The sequence below is a fragment of the Mytilus galloprovincialis genome, chromosome 4 (genome assembly GCF_965363235.1).
Source record: "Mytilus galloprovincialis chromosome 4, xbMytGall1.hap1.1, whole genome shotgun sequence".
In the NCBI taxonomy this organism is placed as follows: domain Eukaryota; kingdom Metazoa; phylum Mollusca; class Bivalvia; order Mytilida; family Mytilidae; genus Mytilus; species Mytilus galloprovincialis.
Window position 1 is genome coordinate 100364822 of NC_134841.1, and position 27543 is coordinate 100392364.

Sequence of the window (27543 nt, forward strand, 5' to 3'; positions counted from 1 at the left end):
CACATCAAAAATTAAAATGAAATAAAATGAAAAAAAGTTTGTTTTAATCATTTAAATTAAGAGGAACAATTGTCTAAAAAACGTTTATTTTTTCCCTTACAATATAGTGAAGCTTTTTTATTTTTATTACTCTTATAAATATTATGTTTAAAATATTAGTAGTTAGTAGAAGTTATTGATTCAAAAAATATCAAGTTACGTTTGCCACATATTGTATTATTTGAACTTGTGTTCAGGTTGTATGAGTCATAAGAATCAATAAAAAAACTATCACCTTTGTTAATATTGATCTTTTGTCAAACTTCTTAAATGTAGAATGGCAAATTTATATTTCTCACTTTTGTACGAATCGAATATTTACAATTAAAAAGATGAAAAATTCAAAAAGACACTCCTAAAACATTTTGATACAAACACAAATTAGTTGGTGTACAGCAAACTCTGTCTGACCGACAAAATGTCAGACAGAAATTGCTATATTTTTCAGTTGAAAATATAGTAAAAGAGATCAAATTTCTTTTTCGGTCATACAAACCCAAAAACAAATTGGAACTGACTGACGATGTGTCAGTGACTTAACTAACTAACAAAATATTTACCTCGTCTTAGATTGTGGTTTACCATCTACGTCGTCTGTTCTTCGAAATGCCGAATGTGACTTATTCCTGAATATGATTGTTTTGCTGATTGTAAATTCTCATTGGTGTTAGACGTGTTTCAGTATATAAAAATCAATATTTGTGCATTTAGTTATGATGTTTCATTTGTAATTCTTGTTGGATATTGTTTCATGTCATATCGTTTGTGGTTTTAATTCTATTTTATTTTCTATATGCATTTAAAGAAAAAGATAATTAATCACTTTGTTCATTTATATAATTTTTAGTTTAAAGCAACTTTATTCACAATTTTGTTTTTTTGTTTTTACAAAGTATGATCTACAAGAAAAACTTACATGGGTTTTACTTGTTGAAATTTATTATTATAATATTTATTTATGTATTTCTCTGTCCTGAGTGTTCTTGCATTTATTTGTACTGCATTCCTGTACGTAATATTGTCATGTTAGTGGTAGTTTAAATATTTACTTATAGGCGGAAGTTTGACTAGCCATAAAACCAGGTTCAACTTATCACTTCATCTGCAAATGTTCTGTTCCAAGTCAGGAATATGGCAGTTGTTATGAAATAATCTGTTTCTATGTATATTGGACTTTATTTTTGTAGCGATTCAGTGTTTCTGATGATCAACTTTTTTCTTTTATAGTTGATGAGTTTCCATCAGGTTTGGTTTGTGACCTGTGTCCGTTTCAGTTAAATGTGTATATGACTTCTTAACAGTGGTATATTGTTTTTTCTTTACAATTATACAGTAAAACAATATAATATCTTACTAATATTTCGATACAAGTAATGTTTTGGTCATCATGCGTAAGAATATATGTTACCGAAAAAAAAAGTTTTAATGTAATAAATATTTAAATGAATCAAGCAGCTTAAAAAAGTCGCCGAAAGCATACTATAAAATTCCAATAAGCTCTGACCAGTATTTCAGTACTTTCGGAACAGAGTATGAAAAGTTTTATGCCGTATATCTGAATATTATATAGAGCAACCTTAAGACACAAAAATCACCTCAATGATTGTAGTTTTTCACTGGTTCTATATTTACATCGCAGAAATAAAATAAAAAGCTATCTGTACAAAAACATTATTCAAGAATGAAAAAAACACAAAACATCACATTGTTAATAGTATATGTTTCAGTTAGCACTTAGTAAATTATATACTGACGGACTTTAGAAAAGCAACACATATTTTGGTGATTTATTATATCAAATCATGATTGATGCTTATAGAATAACTACTAGTATCCATGCTTAGCATACTTGTTAGTGGTTAGAAAAGATCAATACCTAATTGAATTATGTGACAATTATAATTTTAAAACAACCTTACTGTTTTCTAGGCCAGATAATCGCTCTTATAAGCCTGGTACCTTTGATAAAATTTGTTATAACTTTTCATATACACTAAATTTGCCCCTATATTAAATAATTCAGAGAAATGGTTTAAATATATTGTTTCAAACAAGAAACTGTGTATAGCTTAATATCAAATACATATCAAGCGAGTTACATGTTCCTTTATTACTGACTTGTCGATATTGTAACTCTCTGATCATGTTACTTCCGTGTGACAAATACTTTGTGTACTATTTTAGGTCTCTTTGCCATGGCGACCCTCTTAGAAACCTTTTCCGGTAGTGTTAACAGATATTTCATCTGTGAACTCAACTTGATGAGATCTAATGAACAAATAAAAGTCACCACTGCAATTATAACAAACAGCCCACATGCTCCTATGGCAATATGAGATCGTTTGTCATAGTAAACACTTTTCTTTGATCGTCTATATCTAGAAAGCGATGTAACATCGATAGCCAGATTAGATAAATCGGAGCTATAGTTTGTCCTTCCTTTGCCTGTGGTGTTTCCCGTTTGGAAAACTTGGTACACATCTACAATTGAAATGAATTTTGTTAAAGTGTTCGCTTACAAAATATATTTAGGAGATAAAATGCTACTGATTTCAAATATTGATATTGTTGAAGAATGTCCATAAAAATATGAAGTGAAGAATAGCTGAAAAACAAAAACGCGCCAAACAAAGACAATTGGCATTGGGATATGGAAAACTGATTAAACTTTTAAGACTGTTAAGTATTTATTATTGAAAATAAGATAGGAATATGGTCGAACTAGTTCATGCGCTGAAACATTTCCATAGTTGAAATATTTAAAAAAAGATTATATGATTAATTACGACAAATTGGTGTATTACTGATATAATGGATAGTCTAGTCTATAACGTCAAGGATACCTTTTGTTATTAAAAAATGACCTAAGGAATGCCAAATCAAATACAAAATCTGCATGGATTATAGATTGATGGACATAATATTATTATGAAAATTACACAAATGAAATTGAAATTTTTACATGGTATTCAATTATTTTATTGGGTCCAGAGTTCAATTTATATACAGTTTATGACAGGACGCACTGCATCTGTGGCAATTGTTACCAAATCCGATTTTTCCTTTGCGCCACAAGGTAATATCTCCTTCAAAAATTATATACTACGTTCACGCCATTTTATAGGTAACCAAGGAAAAATAAAATTATTACATAGTAAGACTATATAAATCTTCGATGATCCATGTAAGGGTAAAGTTAAAATTTAATTTCATGTTTGCGTTGAGTGTTGATGGTCTTATTGTCGTTTTTTCTGCTATGACTTGGTCTGTCACACTTCAAAAGAGGGATGAAAGATCCCAGAGGGACTGTCAAATTCATGAATCAAAAGTAAACTGACAACGACATGGCAAAAATAAAATGAAAAAGACAAACAGACAAACAATAGTACACATGACACAATATAGAAAACTAAACAAGAAGCAACACCAACCCCAACACAACCTAGGTGTGATATCAGGTGCTCCGGGAGGGTAAGCAGATCCTGCTCAACATGTTGCACCCGTCGTGTTGGTAAATCCGCCTCATTTATACTGATGTGGATGCATTCGAAAAACTTTATTATGAAGTCACCACTTAATTAATCTCAAATCAAAATGTGTTAGATGTTCACATAATTCTTATATCACTTACACACAGTGTTAATGGCATATGCTTTACAGGTTGCACAGCTCATCAGGACAATGTAAAATAATATGATTCAAATGCATTTCTTCTCTTTCCGGTTTTTTTTTCTTCATATTTTTATAACAAAACTAAAATAGATGTATTTTTTTCAGAATTAAAATGGCATTTAAATGTATTTTACGTGTAGTACCTTGACATACTGGTTCTGTACCGACCCAGGTACCAGATAGTCCACACATGCGTACAATGTTCCCTGACATGACAGCAGCACCCACATCGCACACTGCTACAGCTTCTGCACCATACACCTTACCAGTTGTTTTAATTACACCTTTAGTTATGTTATTTGGTGCTGCACATTCTATATCTGTGAAACAACTTATATTTATGACATGATTTCGAAAACCAAGGGAAATCTTGTTTAAATTACGACGTTCACTGTTTATAAATATCTCAACACAATAAATTAATTAATTCATTTTCTTCCCTGAAATCGAGGTAAGGTATAATAAGGCAACTGTATGTGAATGGGTGTTAATTTCAAAAGTATATAAAAAGAAAGATTTCAAATGTATCCAATGGGTATCAAAGGTACCAGGATTTTAATTTAGTACGCCTACATAAGACTCATCAGAGACGCTCAGATCAAAATTGTTATAAAGCCAAATAAGTACAAAGTTGAATAGCATTGAGGAACCAAAATTCCAAAAAGATTTGCCAAATACGACTCTGGTAATTTATTCCTGGGATAAGAAAATCCTTAAGTTTTTCGAAAAATTCAAGGTTTTGTAACAGGAAATTTATAAAAATTATCATATAATTGATATTCATTTCAACACCGAAGTGCTGACTACTGGGCTGGTGATACCCTCGGGGAAGAAACGTCTACCAGCAGTGGCATCGACCCAGTGGTGTTAATAGTTATCAAAGGTACCAGAATTATAATTTAGTATCTTTTGCTTTTTTAACAGAATTTTTAACGGCATGAAAAATATCACCGTTATGCAATCTCAAAGGCCACAAAATAAAGTTTTTGTAATACCTCCTTCTAAATTTTTTAACACATACATAGCGGTTGGATAGTTTCAACTATTGTTTAAAGATTGTCTTACCTTCTGTGATTGCTTTTACCTTTTGTATCATGATTTTAATTTGACAACTGTATAACTTAAGTTCCCGCGACCTCATATTTTACGTCTTAATTGCTTATAAATTTATAAAATTATTTTGAAGAAAGTACGGCTTTTAAAGAAATCTTGACAAAGAAGTAACATTGAATTTCTAATAATATCTGTGTAATCTTCTAGCATTGTCGAATGAGTTAGTAGTTATTAATCAATAATTTAATTTTCGATGTAACCTGTCTTCTGATTGGCTGACATTGTTTTGTTTATCAGCCCATAGACATAATTTTGTCATTTTATCGTGACGTCATCAACGTTTTTTCATGATTTACTCCGGTTTAAAATGAAATTAAGAATAAAAATTATAAAAAATGACTGTCATATTTTTTCTGTCTATTCGAAATAACATAAAAAATGTGGTGCACACTGAATGACGCACGTAGCGGGTTAGTTAAAGTGTGCACCACATTTTGTATGTTGTTTCGAATAGACAGAAAACATATTACAGTCATTCCTTAATTGGTTAAGAAATAATCGTAGAATAAACACCTTTGCAATGTGGTTGATCACCTGTCCATGTACCGTTAGCCTGGCACTCTCTTATAAGGTCACCACTCCCCAACATGTAGCCCACAACACACTGGTAAGTAACTACGTCCCTATATTCATATATTATAACAGGTAAAGACTGTACATAGGTGCTATGTTCTGGATGTGAACATTTAACAGCTGCAAAGAAAAATCAATCAATTAATATTCACATCAAAAGTAATTTTTCTTGTTTGTTTTTTTTTACATTTTCTTGTGTTCGCTTCTTTTTTTTTTTTTTTTTTTTTTTTGGTAAAACACATCGTCGTATACTATACGTTTCCCTCAGTTTTAGTTTGTAACCCGGATTTGTTTTTTCTCTACCGATTTATGAATTTTGAACAGCGATATACTACTGTTGCCTTTATAGTATTTGGTTTAATCATTTAATACATGCATCTGAACCAAAGTCAATTGTCTTATTTCCAAATAATTAAATTTTGTATATAACTCGTCTTTTGATTGGCTGATAGTGTTTTTATTCTAATTTTGTCATGTAGCCGTGTAATTTTCTTAGTTTTTGAAAGAAGACAGGTACTTATTTAAAATGTATGAAAATCTAATAAGATTCATTTCCTGCAAAATTTCAAGTGCTTTATATCTCAAAAACAAGGACACCGATCTTTCATTTCTTTCTACTTTTTTCGTCCCTTTATTTGTATACTATCAATTTCAAACTATCAGTTAAGTCGGCCACATATCTTGACTTACTTCTAGAAATTGACAATGAGGGTCGATTGCAAAAAAAAAGTTTACGACAAAATAGATGATTTCAGCTTTCCAATTGTGAACTTTCCGTTTCTAAGTATCAACATTCCAGCGGCACCTGCATACGGTGTATATATCCCCCAATTGATACGATATTCCGGTGCTTGCATTTCCTATCATGATTTTTTTATAGAGGGTTGCTGCTCACAATGAAGCTATTAAATCAAGAGAGATGGTGAAATCATCTCTTCGTAAATTTTACGGACGTCTTCACGAGTTGGTTGACCGTTATGGAATAACCGTTTCACAAATGATATCGGATATCTTCCTTAAATCGTAACTACAATCCCATTCCCTTTCATAAATGTGACCTGCCGAATTAGACTATTTACCCAGTTTGTTATCTTACGACGGGTGCCACATGTGGAGCAGAATCTGCATACCTTTCCGGAGCACCTGATGTCACCACTAGTTTTTGGTGGGGTTTTTGTTGTTTATTCTTTAGTTTTCTATGTTGTGTCATGTGTACTATTGTTTGTCTGTTTGTCCTTTTCATTTTTAGCCATGGCGTTGTCAGTTTATTTTCTATTTTTGAGTTTGACTGTCCCTCTGGTATCTTTCGCCACTCTTTTATAACAGTCTTTTAAAAAGTTTGTTATTTTGAAAAATAGTAGCGACCATCCTTTAAAAAAAAATGTATAATATATATTTGTTTTCCTATTCTGTTTACGTTCCCGTAACATAATACTTACGTTGACAGTCTAGAGGAGAATCAGACCAGTTTTTATCATAATACTTACGTTGACAGTCTAGAGGAGAATCAGACCAGTTTTTATCATAATACTTACCTTGACAGTATAGAAGAGAATCAGACCAGGTTTTATCATAATACTTATGTTGACAGTCTAGAGGAGAATCAGACCAGTTTTTATCATAATACTTACGTTGACAGTCTAGAGGAGAATCAGACCAGTTTTTATCATAATACTTACCTTGACAGTCTAGAAGAGAATCAGACCAGGTTTTATCATAATACTTATGTTGACAGTCTAGAGGAGAATCAGACCAGTTTTTATCATAAAACTTACTTTGACAGTCTAGAAGAGAATCAGACGAGGTTTTATCATACTACTTACATTGACAGTCTAGAGGAGAATCAGACCAGGTTTTATCATAATACTTACGTTGACAGTCTAGAGAGAATCAGACCAAGTATTATCATAATACTTACGTTGACAGTCTAGAGGAGAATAAGACCAGGTTTTATCATCCATACATCTAGCAGTTTTAACGAATGATTTCGAATCGATATTGCTCACAAATCCTTCTTCGCAAGTGTATGTAGCAACAGAGTTATAAAATGTAGATGTATATGTCAGCGTAGAGTTCGAACCATTTACTGGAATGCCACAATACTTCACTGCAAAGGAAATTGATTCATTGGAGAAAAGAGATATAATGAACGTACAGTGTTCTACTGTAGATTGTATCTACATAAATGTAAATGGTTATTAGAGCAATATGATTCTTAGGGTCGAGAAAACTAATTGTAAAAAAATATATTTCAAGCTAAAGGGCTCCATAATTATTAAGATTTTACTTCAACAGTATACCTGCACAAGACACAGGAGTACCAGTCCAAACACCATTCATCTGGCAAAACCTACTGGCACTTCCTGTCATATTCTCGTGTCCTGTTGCGCATGTGTAATTAGCCCATATACCAACAACGTTACCACCAGGTGTTGTAATCCTTTCTATACCTCCGTTGTTTGTCGGATGACCACATGAGACTACAATTTAAACAATTCTAGTTTACTTACAGTGATATGTAAAGCTATTGATGATTAATTTATTACAAATAACAACAAAGAAATATACGGCCTTGTGCAACTCCAAACTTTATCTAATAATTAGCTTACAATAATTAATAACAATAGTTACAAAAGAAACTTGATAAAGCTCATTTGTGTCGAGGTCATGGAATTGTTATTTTCGGTTAGGACCAGTCGAAAAGTTATTATAGTTGCAAATCGCAGATTGATATAAACATCATATGACGTCCGTGTTGCATTTTCCTTTTTTTCTTTTTTCTTTTTATTTGGGTTGATGTTTCAAACACGTAAACCCTAAATCAATCTTAATCTATTTTTTTAATTTAAAAAAAAAATCATTTCGCAGATCAAAAAGCAATGTTAAATATGTTCGTTGTGTTTTCAAGTATTTTTACTCACCATTGCAGAATGGTGCTATTCCACTCCAGTTACCGTTAGCCTCACACTCTCTTTGTACATCACCATACGCAATTCCGTAGCCAGGATCACAAGCATAAATGACTTCACCCTCAAACTTCAGAGATGATATTGTCTTAATATAGCTTTTGGAACCTGGTTCTACGTCAGGGGTCGAACAGGAAATTCCTGTCACAAAAAAAAAGGTATTATTTCTGATTTCTAATGGACGATGATTCTTTATTGATTTTTTTTCAAAATCTAACCATTATTGCCTACCTTTTCAGTTAAGTCATCATAATACATATAGGACAGGTACAATATCGAAACGACATAAAATACCTCTGTAAAGCCTGCACTAATTCAAAAGATAAAAAAATAATAGTTTTCTACAAATGTGTAGCACAAACAAGAAATTTTGATACCACTTTATACGGTAAGGTGTGGTGTGTTACTTATTTTGTAAAGGATAGTATAAAAATATTAACTCACTTCGAAGAACAGAAACTATTTGCTGACATATCCAAAGAAAAATTTGTAAACTCCACTTTTCCATTTACAAATAACCCGAATCAGTAATCAGTATTCATTCCATGGTGACCAAACAATCGTCAAATGCTTAAAAACCATTGAGATATAATTGGTTTCTTTATCGACGCAATTAGTTTTGAAAAAAAAAGATTGATAATTTTTACAATCAATTAAAACTGAAAAAAAGTGACATCCAACTTACGATCACACTCCAATGGTTCTTCACTCCATGTTTTGTTAAGTGTGCAAGTTCTTACAGTACTACCATTGACAGGTTCGTATCCAGCAATACAAGAAAACTGTACAGTAGAGTTGAAGACAAATGTCATAGCAGCTGAACTAGGTAGAACTAAGTTTGCGTTAAAATCATTTGGTGCATCACATACTATGGCTGTAAACAAAAACCAGTTGTGTCTAGTTATTATTTTTGCATAGTACAAATCAAAATACAGTATCAATTTTGACAATTTGAGAAAAAAAAACGGCGATGTAAAAGTTGTGCTTCAAAAGTCAAATTGAATGCGAAGACAAAAATAATTGTCAAATTCAGAAGGAAACGAATTATAGCATGTACAATTTATTTTTATCTTCATTTTAGTTTCACAAAAATAACCTGTATCTTATTGTACATGTAAAACATTTGGTTCCCTGATTTAAAGGTGACAAACACGACCATTTATTATTTCATAGTTTCACAACAATACTAACTAAGTAAAATAAAAACATTGACGATGATACGATATGGATACGTTAAAAATGAGAAAATTGTGCACAGAAGACTCACTGTATGATATTATGCATGCATTGGTTCAAGAATTTAATTCATATTATTGTTCGCCAGTCACTCGGTTCATATGACCTTTATATATGATTCAGATTTTCTGTCAACTCTATGTAAATGAATCCAATTATAAGATCCATTTCAAAACGGTCGTCTTGTTTTCCACTTAAAACATGAATAACCAACTATAAAACATATCGTTAATCATTTTATTTTTAATTTAGATGAATTTAAATGACAAAATGCATGCAGCGAAGTCACGGTAAATGATTTCATCGTTAAATAACATTAGAAACACCAGAATACGTACGACTATCACAAAACTGGCCTTCAAAACCGCTGCTACCACAATCACACATTGGTCCTACTCTTGTTGCTGAGCAACCCTTGCCTTCACATACATCCTCTAAAAAGCAGTTATAATTGTATTTTTGGTAGAAGAAAACTACAGATCTCCAAAAAGTATATTTACTAATTATAGTAGCGCTTTCCTTTAAATATCAGCTGTGCTAACGAAGTGCTCGTTATGATCAGTTAGTAGAAAGCATTGAATAAATGAATGAATGAAGTTTTATTGCAAAAACAGCCATGCTATGGAAAAATCAACAACATATATTTCATAAGGTAAAACATGTATAGATAGCAGAGAACATTAGTATTATACAATGACATATAAAGTATATATGAGACTATATTAGATCGAATATTCCATGCAGTTCGATCTTACGTTGTCTCCCTCTGATAGGGGTCTAGAAAGTTATTGTCAGTGCTGAGTTGTAACACAGAGCTCCCGCGTTCGAGTCCCGGAGAAGACAAGTTGATATTCTGATAAGAATCACACTTTTCTCTTAAATATAACGTCCAACTAAAAATACATCAGTGGTTATAGAGTGTTTCTAATAGATGTATGTGTTGAGAGGGTCATAATCAGTGGCGGATCCAGCCATTTTAAAAAGGGGGGTTCCCAACCCAGAGTAAAGGGGGGGTTCCAACTATATGCTCCCATTCAAATGCATTGATCGGCCAAAAAAAAAGGGGGGTTCCAACCCCGGAACCCCCCCCCCCTTGGATCCGCCACTGATAATGGTGTCTAGATTCTTGGGGTCAGGTAAAAAAGTTAAATCACAAAAATACTGAACTCCGAGAAAAATTCAAAACAGAAAGTTCCTAATCAAATAGAAAAATCAAAAGCTCATACATATCAAACGATTAACTGTCATATTACTGACTTGGTACAGGCATTTTCTATGTAGATAATGATGTGTGAACATTACAAAGAGACATAACAGGTAAACATGTCAAAAAAAGGGATACAGGCGTGTAGGGAGAGAGCATGAAAGGATTGCTTCTTTTGAGTAGTATATACTTATAGTATAAGTCATTCATTAGCGACTCAGCTAAGAAAATACCTTTTTGTTTTAGTAGCTTAGTCGGTTATAGCACTGACAGGTTACACATAGTCCCTAGAGAGGGGGGACATACAATTTTCTAATATGATTCATTATTATAAAAAAAAGAAGATGTCGTATGATTGCAAATGAGACAACTCTTCACAAGAGACCAAATGACACAGAAATTAACAACTATAGGTAACTGTACGGCCTTCAACAATGAACAAAGCTTATACCGCATAGTCAGCTATAAAAGGCCCTGAAATGACAAATGTACACAAAAGAAAAAACTAACAGCATAATTTATGCACAAAAACGAACGGAAAACAAATAAAAAGCACATCAACAAATGACAACCCCTGAATTACAGGCTCCTGACTTGCTTTACATGTTTAACGGAGACTATTACTCTGTAGAGGTTTCTTCGCCTTTCATTTATTTGTTCCTGCTTTCGGGAAATCTTTTGTAAAAGCGGGACGAAAGTTACCAGAGGGACAGTCAGACTCATAGATTGAAAATAAACTGACAACGCCATGGCTAAAAATAAAAAGACAAACAGACAAATAAAAGTACAACATAGAAAACTAAAGACTAAGCAACACAACCACATAAATTATGTCAGCTGTGAGGCATCACAAGATGGATATATTCTAACCCCGAGTAAACACCAATTGATCTTCTCCTGCATGAGTAAATTGAATGGAAAAATACACTTTTGATAAAACAATACCATAAAGGCAACAGTAGTATACCGCTGTACAAAACTCATAAATCTATGAACAAAAAACAAAATCGGGGTAACAAACTAAAACTGAGGGAACCGCATTAAATATAAGAGGAGAACAACGACACAACATTACAATGTAACACACACAGCAACGGACTAAGCATTAGACAAAATCCGATGAGAATAACCAATATAACATCAAAACCAAATACATGAATTTGGGATAGAAAAGTACCGTGACACGTCTTATAGTAATGTGAATTCACACTCAAATATAGGAGAAAACAAACGACAAAACGGAAACACAACGTAAAATTGTTACACACACAGAAACGAACTATGGTATAACAAAGGCCATTTTCCTGACTTGGTACAGGACATTTTTAAAGAAAAAAAATGGTGGGTTGAACCTGGTTTTATTGCATGCCAAACCTCGCACTTTAATGGCATTGTTAAATATAACATTAAAATGACAACATAATAATACAGGACTACAATACAAATAAATAGGAGAACGTATTAGGCAAAGAAACACATGAATAATAGATAACAAAAGGCATCAGGTTTAAAATACAATACGTCAAAAACGCGCCTCGTCCACACAAGACTTAACAGTGACGCCCAGATATAAAAGTTCGAAAGTCAAAAAAAGGGTACAAAGTTGTACAGCTCTGAGGATCAAAAGTTGAAAAAGGCTGTGCCAAATACGGCTAGGGTTTTCTGCTTGTTATAAGAACATCCTTATTATTTAGAACAATTTATGCTATTGCAAACAGTAAATTTAATCAAATGAATAAAAAAGATTTACATAATAAAACTGACGTCTTAACTAATTACACGAAAACAAAACCCGACTACATAATACATTGAAGACCAACACAGAAAATAGACACACCCGACTTAGTCCAGGCAAAAAGGCAAAAAGGTACAAAAATTACGTCACGCAGACATTTGAATTTCTGAAACAGCACAAAAATGACGTCACATTTGAAAAATTGTATCTCAAAAATAAGATAGAAATAGGATTGATTTAAGATTATAATAGAACTAAATACTGATATAACATTTAAACACAATGCATATTGCAATACTAATTAATAGCAATAAACTATATTATATATATATGTCCGGTTTGTTTTGAATCTAACTTCAAACATAAAATATCGTACAGATTACGTTGAACATAATCAAAACTAATAAGTGAAGGCGGTGATTAATTTTCTTTATCATAACACATGAATATAATAGAAAAAACGTCAACCAATTTGACAAAATCCGATGAAAATTACAAATATAACATCAAACTAAATAAATGAATTTGGGATAGATAAGTACCGTAACACGTCTTATAGTAATGCGAATTCACACTCAGCAAAACAGTCACAATCGGGAATAAGTCACGTTCAGTGAAAAGATTAGATGACATAATGACAAACCACAATCTACCATGTGGTAAAAATGTCCTTAGCTACTTTGGTCAAAGACACATCGTATAGATCAACTAATTCGTGATGGTGTCCATAAAATTTACGGTGTGTCAATTTTCATAAGAGTGTCATAAGAGATTTACAAAAACGACAATAGTCCAATCCACTTTCAATATATCAAACATACATATGAACCCCTTGTGGAAGCCTTCATCTAGAAAAAACATTTCTGGAATCTAAGATGTGTTTTTAGAATTGAACTAATTTGTTGTTATTAAAAGATCTGGGTATTGTTCATGTCAAAAGGGAACACAATCATCTGTGAAATGTTGTGGACCATCTCTAGATACTTGCAGCATCAATTTCAAATCATGTCAAATGCTGGGCATAATCAATGGTCAATTGGTTCTTAATAACGTTATAACCTAACACAGGGGCTACCTGAATTATGTGACAATAATCCCATGTTTAAGGTTTATGATGCCTTCTTTTGGTCTGTGTATCGAGAAATTTTCATGGTGTAAAAATAAAATATCAAATATATATCAAAATCATGAGACGTGTTATTTTGTTTATATACCAAAGGGAAACGATAACGATCAATGTTTCATAAATTTTATATAAAAAAAAACAAAAGAAGAGATTGGGGCAAATCAGACCAGACCTTTTAAGGAAAATCCACAAGTTTTTAAAGAGATTTTCTTTAAGTATTTTAAACTTAAAGTACTCTCATGTTTGTCGATGTATCGGCGCTTTTTATTTACAAAAAGTCTTTACCATCCCTAAAAAATACCCGTGCTGAGACACTCAAGACGAGCATGAGCTAAAAGATGTGTTTGCATAGGTCGATGTTTGTACTTGTATTATCTACATGAAATATCTTTGTTCAACAACTTGCTTTAGGAAAATCATCGCTAGCACTGCATGCAACAAGTAAGTATTTTAAAAGTATCCAAATGTAAAACATAAGAGAACAAGTGGAAAGGCTTTTATAAATATCCATATCATTAGAACAACAAAAGGGTACATAATCCTAAAATCAACATCAGAGTTGCTAGGTTAAAACTCCATGCACAGGTGTTGCTTGAATATTGCTACATATAGGCAAGGGAGGTTTCAAATTCATTTTAGATGTTTCTTATCATTAACGAAGGTACACTGAAATGGAAAATTAGCTTGAAACAAGAGATGCAAACTTTTACTGTGAGTATTAGTCAGCACTTCTCTACTTCTGTGCTGACAATCATTGGTATGACCATAATTGTAATTCAGCTATTTACAAAACTTCTTATCGGGGCCTTTTATAGCTGACTATGTGGTATGGACTTTGCTCATTGTTGAAGGCCGTACGGTAACCTATAGTTGTTAATGTCTGTGTCATTTTGGTCTTTTGTGGATAGTTGTCTCATTGGCAATCATACCACATCTTCTTTTTTTATATATTCGAATATATGGACATATTAAGGATATTCTACCCTAAGAAGAGATTAAAGTAGTTATGCTAGGCAAAACCTTTCTGAATTTTTAATCCTTAATGCCCGTTAACTTTGTACTTTGTTCTAACCTTTTTGAATCGCGGGTCAACGATGAGGAATCGCATGTCAGTCGTAAACTTTATATTCCTGGTATCTATCAGCAGGGTAAAATAATTATATATGAAATATGCAATTTAAATCAGTTTCTTTAATTCCTTCACCTTCTAAGACTATTACAAGCATAGAAATTACACGATAACATAATACGGTTGAAATAACAAATACCAAAGGGGACGAATATGAATACACATGTATTGTGTTTGTAAAATTCCAGGTTGAATTTAAAATAACAATATTATCCAGAAAAGCCTTTCAGATGCATCAATTTTTTTTTCATTATTTCATACCTCTCTCGAATAACGTTCGTCAAACATTCACAAAAATTTAGTGTGACAACAACAATTAATTTTGTCTCGACAAGTTACTTAATAGGCTCATATTTCTATACTGCAAACCATAGCTTTACTTACCGAATAGTCATCTTTTGAACGTAAACCTTACAAAAAAAGATGTTTTGCTAGAGATGAAACTTTTGGGTGTTGTTTTATATTTGACTAGCTGTCTTCACGAAAAATATGTCAGAAAATGGTATGTCAGTAACTGCTAGTACATAAAGGTCTTTGTCAATTTATGTATCATTGTTATTTTGCTTAGTTTTATTTTCTTTTACCTATTGGACCCGGACTTCTTTTAAACTGAATTTTACTGTGCGTATTCTACATTGGATAGAGAAATAGGGGGTCGAGATCTCATAAAACATGTATTAAATCCGCCGCATGTATGCGCCTAAACCGAGTCAGGAGTCTCTTGCCTTTTTTAGTTTTGAATATAGTTTTGTAACTTTGGTTCAATTATATGTTTTCAATAATGACCTATGTTAGTGAAAATCTCACGCATTTGGTCACTTGATAGAGTTGTTTACTCGTCTATCATACCCCCACTTTTATATACTATCTTTTTTTCTTAGATATATGATAATAAACTGACCTTCAAAGTTGGAATCTATTCCAAGTGCATATATTTTAGCTTGCGTGCTGCATTCACTGTGAGCCCCATTTCCCCATGCCCCGCCTACGGCAAACAAACATCCTTTTCCATCATCAGGAGGTCGCCACAAATAGATTGTGTCAGATGAAAAGCCAAACATTAATCCTCCATAGAAAGAGGAATCATTAAAACCATTTATCATTCCTGGTACAAAAAAGGAATACCCGTAATTTCCGTCCACGACTTCTTCTTCTGGTTTAATCTAAATAGAACAATGACCATGCACATTACTAAAATAACATTTATGTGACTGTTTGTAATTAATCGAAACATACTGCAAGTTGAAATCGTTATCTTTGGAGACAAAACTTTCAAAATACCGTCGTGTTGCCATCTCTTATTTACTCACATTTTCATGAATGATGACCTCGGAGAAGATGAGATATTATAACTTACTATATTCAATAAATAACCTCATAAAATAAAGATTCATTGCTATATTGTTATGATATTGTAATTATTATGTTTATTTATGTTGGCATAATTTGTGTTGTATGGCCTGATAGTTGTTTACCAAATAATCTTATAACTGTGCAGTTTAGGAATCACTGGAACAATCACAGAATGATTGGAACTTTCTAGAATGATCCTTATAAAAGATGCGTAATTTAAACTTCTACGTTATTCCAGAAACTTCCGTTGTAACTTTCCAGGATTTTCCACAATGTTCCATTATAGAGTGTTCTAGAATTTTCCATGACAACACTATATATACAGACACTAAAGTTAAACTCTCATAATTAAACTTGGACATAGACATTGATAGACATTAGTATTCACAGCATTTGGATTGACACTTTTATTCTACAAACAACATCATACTGGATTGTGACCTTAGTAGTGAACATAATATTCAGATTGGATTCCGAAAGATTTCCGGATACAGATAAAGATAACAGATTGGACTCAAATTTGACAGTTAAGTTAACAGTAAATTTTGTGTAATACCTTTTGTAAACTTTTGTATAATAAATATTGTTAAATTTTACTATTGATTTGTGTCTTTTGTTGGCTACAATTTAAAGGCGATTTCTGGCCGTAACAGAAATTCGGGGCTCGTCCGGGATACTGAACATATTTTATTCAAAATTTGTTTAATATTTTTATTATAACTAGCCAACAAAATTCTACAAAATGGCATTTGATGCTGGTAAATTTTTGAAAACGCCAGACCTGGAGGGGTTTGATAATTTAAAGAAAGAGGAATTAGTGTTGCTTGCTAAACATCTGAAATTAGATTTTAAAGTATCTATGAGAAAACAAATTATAAAAAATTTGGTTATAGACAAATTAGTTGACGCAGAAATTTTAGGTGAAGAGGCTCTTGAACTTAAGGTCGAAAATATTGACGCCTTTAAATTAAAACAGCTTGAATTAGAACATGAACTCAAATTAAAAGAACTGGAGATAAGAAAAGAAGATGAATTTAAATTAAAAGAACTGGAAATGAAGGAGAGGGAGAAATTAAAAGAACTTGAAATGAGGGAAAGGCTAGAGATGGAGAAACTGAAAATTGAAATGGTCAAAGAAGAAAGCAACACTAAAGTTCACTCGAAATCAGATTATTTTGATGCAGCAAAAAACATACGTTTGGTTCCAAAATTTTGTGAAAAAACAGTTGATAAATATTTTCCACAGTTTGAGAAAATTGCTAACAATTTGAAATGGCCTATGCCGTATTGGACTACGATGCTGCAAAGTGTTTTTGAGGGGAAGGCCGCTGAAATATACTCCGCACTTCCATCAGAAAAAAGTTCTGATTATGACACGGTAAAACAGGAAGTTTTGAAAGCTTATGAGCTAGTACCAGAAGCATATAGACAGAAATTTAGATCTTATAAAAAGTTTGATTCACAAACATATGTGGAATTTGCTCGGGAAAAAGAAGATCTATTTGACAAATGGCTTACGTCAAAGAAAACAGATAACAATTTTGATAACCTAAGACAATTGATATTATTAGAAGAGTTCAAACTATGTGTTCATTTAGACTTAAAAACACATTTAGACGACAAAACTGTTGAGTCGATACATGATGCAGCTGTCATTTCAGATAATTATACTCTTTCACATAAAAGAAGTTTCAAGGGTCAAAATGTCAATACTTCCAGTGGAAATTACAAAAATCAAAGCAATGAGCGTACTGATAGTAAGTCTGTTGCACAGAATAAGAGTCAGTCCAGTTATAATATGTCTAGTCCAAAATTTGATACTTTTGAGAAGAAGTCACTGACTTGTGCTTATTGTAAGAAGATTGGTCACCTGATGGCTGATTGTTTTAGACTCCAGAAGAAGAATGAACGAGATAATAAGCCGAAGACCAGTGCTTGTACGACACCTTATAATACCAGTACATTGGAATGCCCTGCGCGTCAGGCTTTTAAGTCCAGTTTTTGTGATTACATGGAGGAATACAAACCCTTTATGTCTGATGGGTTTGTTTCTATTGTTGATGATACCACTCTTCAGCCTATTAAGATTTTACGGGACACTGGAGCTTCTCAGACTTTATTGTTAGAAGGTGTGTTGCCTTTGTCCGAGAATACTTCTGTTGGTGCCTCCGTTTTGTTACAAGGTGTAGAGTTAGGTTGTATAGATGTTCCTCTCCATCGTATTTATCTGAAGTCAGATTTGATAACTGGACCAGTTGTTGTAGGTGTTCGTCCTAATCTCCCTGTTGAGGGTGTTACATTATTGCTAGGAAATGATCTAGCTAGGAACAAAGTGGTTGCTGAACCAATTGTTACCAGTGAACCGGTGGTGGATGTTAAATCACCTGAAGATGATGCTGAATTGTATCCAGCTTGTGTTGTTACTAGGGCGATGGCTAGAAAACAACACAATCAGAATTTGCAAGAAGACAAGTTTGATTACATGGACCTTTCTGACACTTTTATAGCTGACATTGAAGGTCCTGGTAGCTCAGAAAAGGCCATTACAAGACCACCTAGTGTTAACAAGAATGTTATTATGCCATGGCCAGACGTTAACAGCCATTCATTAGACCGAAAGAATTTATCTGAAGAACAACATAAAGACCCTGAGGTTCTTCAGCTCAGCCAGAGAGCTCAACCACAGGAGGAAGCAGACAAAGTGGCCGAATGCTATTACCATCAGGACGGCATTTTAATGAGGAAGTGGAGGCCTCCTGATGCCACCCCAGAGGAGGAATGGAGAGTGCTATACCAAGTGGTGGTGCCTAAAGTTTATAGGCAAGAAATTATTGGTCTTGCCCATGACACCCCCTTGGCTGGGCACTTAGGTATAAGGAAGACTTGCCTAAAAATATTGCAACATTTCTACTGGCCCAGACTTAGAAATGATGTCGCAGAATACTGCAAATCATGCCATATATGCCAGGTTGTTGGTAAACCTAACCAGAAAATACCACCAGCACCACTTCTGCCTATTCCAGCCTTTGACGAACCTTTCAGCAGAGTTCTAATTGACTGTGTTGGACCTTTACCAAAGACCAAGACTGGAAATGCATATTTATTGACAATCATGTGTACATCTACCCGCTTTCCTGAAGCTATTCCGCTCAGAAATATCAAGACACCTACTATCGTCAAAGCTTTGATCAAATTTTTCACATTAGTAGGACTTCCTAAGTCTATACAGTCCGACCAGGGATCAAATTTCATGTCAGGTTTATTTCAGCAAGTCGTATACCAGTTAGGGATTGCTCAGTACAGATCAAGTGCTTATCATCCAGAATCTCAAGGTGCCTTAGAACGTTTTCATCAAACATTGAAGAACATGATTAGAACTTTTTGTCTTCAATTTGACAGAGACTGGGATGATGGAGTTCACTTTCTACTTTTTGCGGTTCGAGAGGCTGTTCAAGAATCCCTTGGATTTAGTCCCTTTGAGTTGGTATTTGGTCATACTGTAAGGGGACCGTTAAAATTGATTAAGGAAAAGTGGCTTACTGAACATACTGACTTGAATCTTTTAGACTATGTATCTAGATTTAAAGAAAAATTGTATACTGCTTGTCAAATTGCTCAGAAAAACTTAAAAAATGTACAGAACAAGATGAAAATATGGTATGATAAAGATGCCAGGGACAGAGTTTTTGAGCCTGGTGATAAGGTACTTGTATTTCTGCTTGTCCCTGGACATCCTTTACAGGCTAAATATTGTGGTCCTTATACAATAGAGAGTAAAATTAATGATTTGAATTATATTGTAAAAACTCCAGGTCGGCGTAAACAAAATAGAGTGTGTCATATTAATATGTTAAAACCATATTTTGAGCGTACTAATGTACTATGTGATAGTAAACCAGTTGCCACTTTAGGCATGGTTAACTTTGAGAACAATCATGACAAACCAGATGTAATTGAACCAACTTTTAGTTGTAAAACTATGGAAGAGACAGTTAGATTGAAAAATTCAGAAATTTTGTCAAATTTAGATTCAAAACTTGCACATCTGTCTTTTGATCGTAGAGAAGAAATAAAAACTTTGGTTTTTTCTTTTAAAAATCTTTTTCCAGATGTGCCAAACAAAACCACTGCTGTTTGTCATGATGTTGATGTCGGAGATGCTTCTCCAATTAAGCAACATCCTTACAGGCTCAATCCACTCAAACTTGAAGTTATGAGAAAAGAAATTAAATATATGCTTGACAATGATATTATTGAGCCGAGTAACAGTGAATGGAGCTCTCCTTGTCTCCTTGTGCCAAAACCAGATAAAACTTTTCGTTTCGTGACTGATTTCAGAAAAGTAAATTCAGTCTCAAAATCTGATTCCTATCCGATTCCAAGGATAGACGATTGTATTGACAATATTGGTCAAGCAAAATTTGTGAGCAAATTTGATTTGTTGAAAGGTTATTGGCAAGTTCCATTGACACAGAGAGCTCGTGAAATATCAGCTTTTGTTACACCAGATGGCTTATTTCAATATAATGTAATGCCGTTTGGCATGAAAAGTGCTCCAGCTACATTTCAAAGAATGATAAATAATGTTATAAAAGATTTAGACTGTTGTTATGCTTATATTGATGATCTTATTGTATGTAGTGATAGCTGGGAACAGCATTTAACACATTTGTATGATACTTTTGATAGATTGTCACAATCAAATTTGACTGTTAATCTTGGTAAAAGTGAATTTTGTCAGGCCACTGTTGATTATTTAGGGCATACAGTTGGCCAAGGTCAAGTGAAACCTATTATGGCTAAAGTGGAAGCTATTTCCAAATTTCCTCCTCCTACAAATAGAAAACAACTTATGAGATATTTAGGCATGATTGGATTTTACAGAAAATTTTGTTCAAATTTTGCTACTGTTGTTCAACCATTGACTCATCTTTTACGGAAAGATTCTAAATTTATCTGGAGCGGAAATTGTCAAAAAGCTTTTGAAAATAGCAAATCACTTTTAATTAATAGTCCAGTTCTGATAACTCCAGACTTTGAAAAACAATTTTAACTTGCCGTTGATGCAAGCGATGTAGGAATAGGAGCTGTTTTATATCAAGAGACAGATGATAATGTTGAAAAACCTATATCATATTTTTCTAAGAAATTGGATAAACATCAGAAAAATTATTCAACTATTGAAAAAGAGTGTTTTGCAATGTTGTCAGCACTTCAACATTTTGATGTATATTTGAATCCCACTGTATATCCTATTCTTGTTTATACTGATCATAATCCTCTCACCTTCATGCATAAAATGAGAAACAAGAATCAGAGGTTGACTAGGTGGAGTTTATTGTTACAGGAATATGATGTAATTGTAAAACATATTAAGGGTAAAGATAATGTAATAGCTGATGCTTTATCTAGAGCTTATTAAATCACTTTGTATATATTATGTATTATTGTTCATATTATTCATGATAAGTTTTTGTTACACTAAAACTTCTTTTAAGGGGGGAGGTGTTATGATATTGTAATTATTATGTTTATTTATGTTGGCATAATTTGTGTTGTATGGCCTGATAGTTGTTTACCAAATAATCTTATAACTGTGCAGTTTAGGAATCACTGGAACAATCACAGAATGATTGGAACTTTCTAGAATGATCCTTATAAAAGATGCGTAATTTAAACTTCTACGTTATTCCAGAAACTTCCGTTGTAACTTTCCAGGATTTTCCACAATGTTCCATTATAGAGTGTTCTAGAATTTTCCATGACAACACTATATATACAGACACTAAAGTTAAACTCTCATAATTAAACTTGGACATAGACATTGATAGACATTAGTATTCACAGCATTTGGATTGACACTTTTATTCTACAAACAACATCATACTGGATTGTGACCTTAGTAGTGAACATAATATTCAGATTGGATTCCGAAAGATTTCCGGATACAGATAAAGATAACAGATTGGACTCAAATTTGACAGTTAATTTTGTGTAATACCTTTTGTAAACTTTTGTATAATAAATATTGTTAAATTTTACTATTGATTTGTGTCTTTTGTTGGCTACAATTTAAAGGCGATTTCTGGCCGTAACAATATTATTTTACTTATTATTATCATCATCACTCTGTGTCCGACAACTTTATCGGTCGTCGTAATCTTTTCTTCATAATACCTCTTCTCAGTGTGTGTTGTATTGTTTTCCGGCACACAATGTGAATTGCCACCATGGTTTAAAACAGAACATGGACGAGAAATTAAGGTTGCAATAATATTGCCTTATGTCTTGAAATCAACAATAGATAGAACAAATTTGATAAGAGCAAAAATTATCAAAATATTAATAACGTCTTGTTTTGCTTTATAGCCCTCAAATTACAATATTTACGTTATAGACAATTTTCTTTAAGGATCCTACATGTGTTAGGTATGACAGTAAGAGTAAGAGAAAATAGGAGTGAATAAAGATGTTCAAGTATTATAAAATAACATGTGACTAAATAAAGGCAACAGTAGTATACCGTTGTTCGAAAGTAATAAATCGATTGAGGAAAAACAAATCCGGGTTCAAACTAAAAGTAAGGGAAAAACATCAATTATCAGACGAAAACAACGAAACAACAGAAACACTAAAGTGCAACAAGAACCCAAACAAGAATGAAACACACACAGAAACGAACTAACTCATTTTTTTACATAAATAAGGCCGTTAATTTTCTCGTTTGAATTGTTTTACATTTTCATTTCGGTTCCTTTTATAGCTTACTATGCGGTATGGGCTTTGCTGATTGTTGATGAGTTGAGGGGCGTGAATCAGATGTGGATACTTAAAAATTCCAAAGATCTTTTAGAGTACATACAATCTAAATCTCTTTCATCTTGTAACAGTATTAAAACATTTGACTTTTCTACGCTTTACACAAGTATTCCACATTCCAAACTAACAGACAAATTGAAAGAGTTTGTATTGCTTTCATAAAACAGAATGGCCAACGTAGATACACGTATCTTGTCTTAGGGAGGGATAAATCCTACTTTGTAAAGGATTACTCTGATTTAAACAAAAAAAATTTGAAACTGATATCATCAAGATGCTTGATTTCTTGATTGACAACATATTTGTTACGTTCAGAGGACGTGTTTTTCAACAGACTGTCAGCATTCCAATGGGAACAAACTGTGCCCTCTACTTGACGACTTGTTTCTTTATTATTATGAGGCTGACTTCATGCAGGAACTTCTTCGGAAGAAAAATAAGAAGTTAGCAATATCCTTTAACTCTACTTTCCGCTATATAGATGATGTTCTTTCACTAAATAATTCTAAATTTGGTGACTATGTGAAACGCATCTATCCTATTGAGCAAGAGAAGCCTCATATCTTGACTTACATCTAGAAATTGACATTGAGGGTCGGTTGAAAACAAAACTTTACGACAAAAGAGATGATTTCAGCTTTCCAATTGTGAAGTTTCCATTTCTAAGTAGCAACATTCCAGCAGCACCTGCATACGGGATATATATCTCAAAATTGATACGATATTCCCGTGTTTGCATTTCCTATCATGATTTTCTTGATAGAGGGTTGCTGCTCACAAGGAAGCTTTTAAACCAAGAGTTCCAAATGGTGAAGTTGAAATCATCCCTTCGTAAATTTTACGGACGCCATCACGCGTTAGTTGACCGTTATGGAATAACCGTTTCACAAATGATATCGGATATGTTCCTTACGTCGTAACTACAATCCCCTTCCATTTCATGAATGTGACCTACCGAGTTAGACTATTTACCGGATTTGTTATCAAAGCAACACGACGGGTGCCAAATGTGGAGCAGGATCTGTTTACCCTTCCGGAGCACCTGAGATCACCCTAGTTTTTTGGTGGGGTTCGTGTTGTTTATTCTTTAGTTTTTTATGTTGTGTCATGTATGCTGTTGTTTGTTTGTCTTTTTCATTTTTTAGCCATGGCGTTGTCAGTTTGTTTTAGATTTATGAGTTTGACTGTCCCTTTGGTATCTTTCGTCTCTCTTTTAAAATATAAAATTTAACAATGGTATCCATGATGAGTTTATTTGCAACCACTGGGTCGATGCCACTGCTGGTGGAGTTTTAATTCATCGAGGGTATCACCAGCCCAAAATTCAGTGCTGACATGAATCATCATTGATATGGTCATATTTATAAATTTACTGTTTACAAAACGTTTGAATTTTTGAAAAACTAAGACTTTTCTACCTCAGGAATAGATTACCTTAGCTGTATTTGGCAAAACTTTTAGGAATTTTGGTTCTAAATGCTCTTCAACTTCGTACTTTATTTTAACTTTTTGGGGTTCGAGCATCACTAATGAGTCTTTTGTAGACGAAACGCACATCTGGTGTAAATATAAATTTAATCATGGTATCCATGATGAGTTTATTTGAAGGCCGTATGGTGACCTATAGTTGTTAATTTCTGTGTCATTTTGGTCTCTTGTGGAGAGTTGTATCATTGGCAATCATACCACATCTTTTTCTTATATAAGAAAACAGCTGTTATTTTCCTGCAAATTGTCAATCGATTTCCTTGTGAAGTTCCAAATGCTGAAGTTGAAGTCATCCCTTCGTAAATTTTACGGACACCATCAAGAGTTGGTTGATCGTTATGGAATAACCGTTTCACATATGATATCGGATATGTTCTTTATGTCGCAATTACAATCCCCTTTCCTTTTCACGAATGTGACCTACCGAGTTAGACTTTTTACCGGATTTGTAATAACGACGGGTGCCACATGTGGAGCAGGATCTTTTCACTTTCCGGACCACCTGAGATAACCCCCAGTTTTTGGTGGGGTTCGTGTTGCTTAGTCTTAAGTTTTCTATGTTGTGTCTTCTGTACTAAAATTTGTCTGTTTGTCTTTTTATTTTTAAGTCAGTTTATTTTCAATCTATGAGTTTGACTGTCCCTTTGGTGTCTTTCGCCCTTTCTTCTACAAATAAGAAAAATTAAGAAAATTGTAAATCAACACTTCATAGAACTAATTGTCCTTCAACAAACAAATTCCCATTATCTAACCTATAATTTTGAAACCTTTAATCAAAGTAGGGAAATATTAAAATATCGAAAATGGCAAAAAAAAAATAAAAACAGAACAGAAACTGATAAAGACATATATGAAGAGAGGAAAACAGACAGGTATTTAAAAGAGGGACGAAAGATACCAAAGGGACAGTCAAACTCATAAATCTAAAACAAACTGACAACGCCATGGCTAAAAATGAAAAAGACAAACAGAAAAACAATAGTACACATGACACAACATAGAAAACTAAAGAATAAATATTTAAATGTTTAAATGTTTGCTTCATTTACAAATGCAAAAAGTTGCTTTTCATACTGCTTTGAATAATATATTCCAGCTTTGACAATTGTTTGGTATCATTATAAATTTCACTTATTATCTCCATTTCTCCATAAAATTATATTTATTTACCTGTGTACATTATTAGGTCTTTCAACCTTTCTGTTGAAAGACCTATTGTATTCGTTCTGATTATTATTAGGTCTTTCAACCTTTCTGTTGAAAGACCTATTGTATTTGTTCTGATTATTATTATTATTATTATTATTTTTATTTTTTTTCTTCCGCCAACTTTTTTTTCCTTCGCTGTTTTTTTGTTTCACAAGATGTCGCTTAGATATATGGTATATGATATCGAACAGTTAATGCGCTTCTGAAACTGACACCGCGTAACAAAAACCTTTACCTTGTAAGAGTTATCTCCCCGAACACTGTTTTTCTTGTGGCCACTAAGGCTTCGCAACCGTAAAAGAAAGCGACAAATTTATTTTTCCAAATTGCTCGTTATATCCTCAGGATGATCTGTTTTATTTTGACCGAAGCTATCTGGAGACTCCATATGAGAGTTATCCCCCCTTTTATATATGATATAAGTGATTTGCATTTCTAACTGGTAAACCATTAGTGATAGAGACCTAGGGTCTTTAGATTTAAGATCCTTGGTCCAAAAAAATGAAAATTAGGTCAAGGTCAAAGGTCAAGGTCAAATTCTAAATTTTGATTTTTGCTTATTTTTACTTATTTTCAATTACTTTATAAGATTTTGACAAAATATTTTTACTAAATTGTTAGTTGCGACATGACGTAACTTATAAATTTTGATTGGAAGAGTGCGTAGACAATAAATGGGAGTTTTTGCCCCTCTTTTATTTAGAATTATGCGTAAGGTGATATTACTCATGAACCATACATAATACAGATCTGGGGTCTTTTGATTTGGGATTCTATGTTTATGACCTTGAAATTGAGGTCAAGGTCATAGGTTATTTGGACGTTCTAGATTTTGACCTTTGCTTGAAATTCATATTTATACATCATAAAGCTATAGGAACTGACATTTTCAATTGAATCTTAATATTTTCATATCAAAATACATCCTTATTGGTTGAAAGACCTTCAATTGTTCTTTGAACAATTGGTTTTTAATTATTATTATTATTATTTTTTTTTTTTTTTTTTTTTCTTCCGCCAACTTTTTTTTCCTTCGCTGTTTTTTTGTTTCACAAGATGTTGCTTAGATATTTGGTATATGATATCGAACAGTTAATGCGCTTCTGAAACTGACACCGCGTAACAAAAACCTTTACCTTGTAAGAGTTATCTCCCCAAACACTGTTTTTCTTGTGGCCACTACTACTTCGCAACCGTATAAGAAACCGACAAATTTATTTTTCCAAATTGCTCGTTATATCCTTAGGATGTTCTGTTTCATTTCAACGGAAGCTATCCGGAGACTCCATATGAGAGTTATCCCCCCTTTTATATATGATATCAGTGATATGCATTTCTAACTGGTAAACTATAAGTGATAGAGACCTAGGGTCTTTTGATTTAAGATCCTTGGTCCAAAAAAATGAAAATTAGGTCAAGGTCAAAGGTCAAGGTCAAATTCTTAATTTTGATTTTGGCTTATTTTCACCTTTTTTCATTAACTTTATAAGATATCGACAATTTTTTTTTACTAAATTGTTAGTTGCGACATGTCGTAACTTATAAATTTTGGTTGCGAGGGTGCGTAAACAATAAAAGGGAGTTTTCGCCCCTCTTATATTAAGAATTATGCGTAAAGTGATTTTACTCATGAACCATACATATTAAGGAACTAGTGTCTTTTTATTTGAGATGTTTAGTCTATGACCTTGAAATTGAGGTCAAGGTCAAAGGTTAATTGGACGTTCTAGATTTTGACCTTTGCTTTAAATTCATATTTATTCATCATAAAGCCATAGGAACTGACATTTTCAACTGAATTTTAATATTTTCATATCAAAATAGATCTTTATTAGTTGAAAGACCTTCAATTGTTCTTTGAACAATTGGTTTTTAATTCTA

General features: G+C 33.0%; 1 protein-coding gene across 1 annotated transcript in view; it reads right to left on the reverse strand.

Annotated features, from left to right (window-relative positions):
• Positions 1–605: 605 nt before the first annotated feature.
• The window catches only part of LOC143073801 (uncharacterized), a 48023-nt gene continuing 21085 nt past the window's right edge, over positions 606–27543 (reverse strand). The window contains exons 7-15 of the mRNA XM_076249558.1: positions 15695–15956; positions 9938–10033; positions 9049–9237; positions 8319–8504; positions 7698–7877; positions 7316–7504; positions 5338–5517; positions 3855–4031; positions 606–2520 (exon numbers count right to left, since the gene is read on the reverse strand). Coding sequence (XP_076105673.1) covers positions 2186–2520; positions 3855–4031; positions 5338–5517; positions 7316–7504; positions 7698–7877; positions 8319–8504; positions 9049–9237; positions 9938–10033; positions 15695–15956 — 1794 coding nt within the window. The 3' untranslated portion in view covers positions 606–2185. The remainder of the gene's footprint in view (positions 2521–3854; positions 4032–5337; positions 5518–7315; positions 7505–7697; positions 7878–8318; positions 8505–9048; positions 9238–9937; positions 10034–15694; positions 15957–27543) is intronic.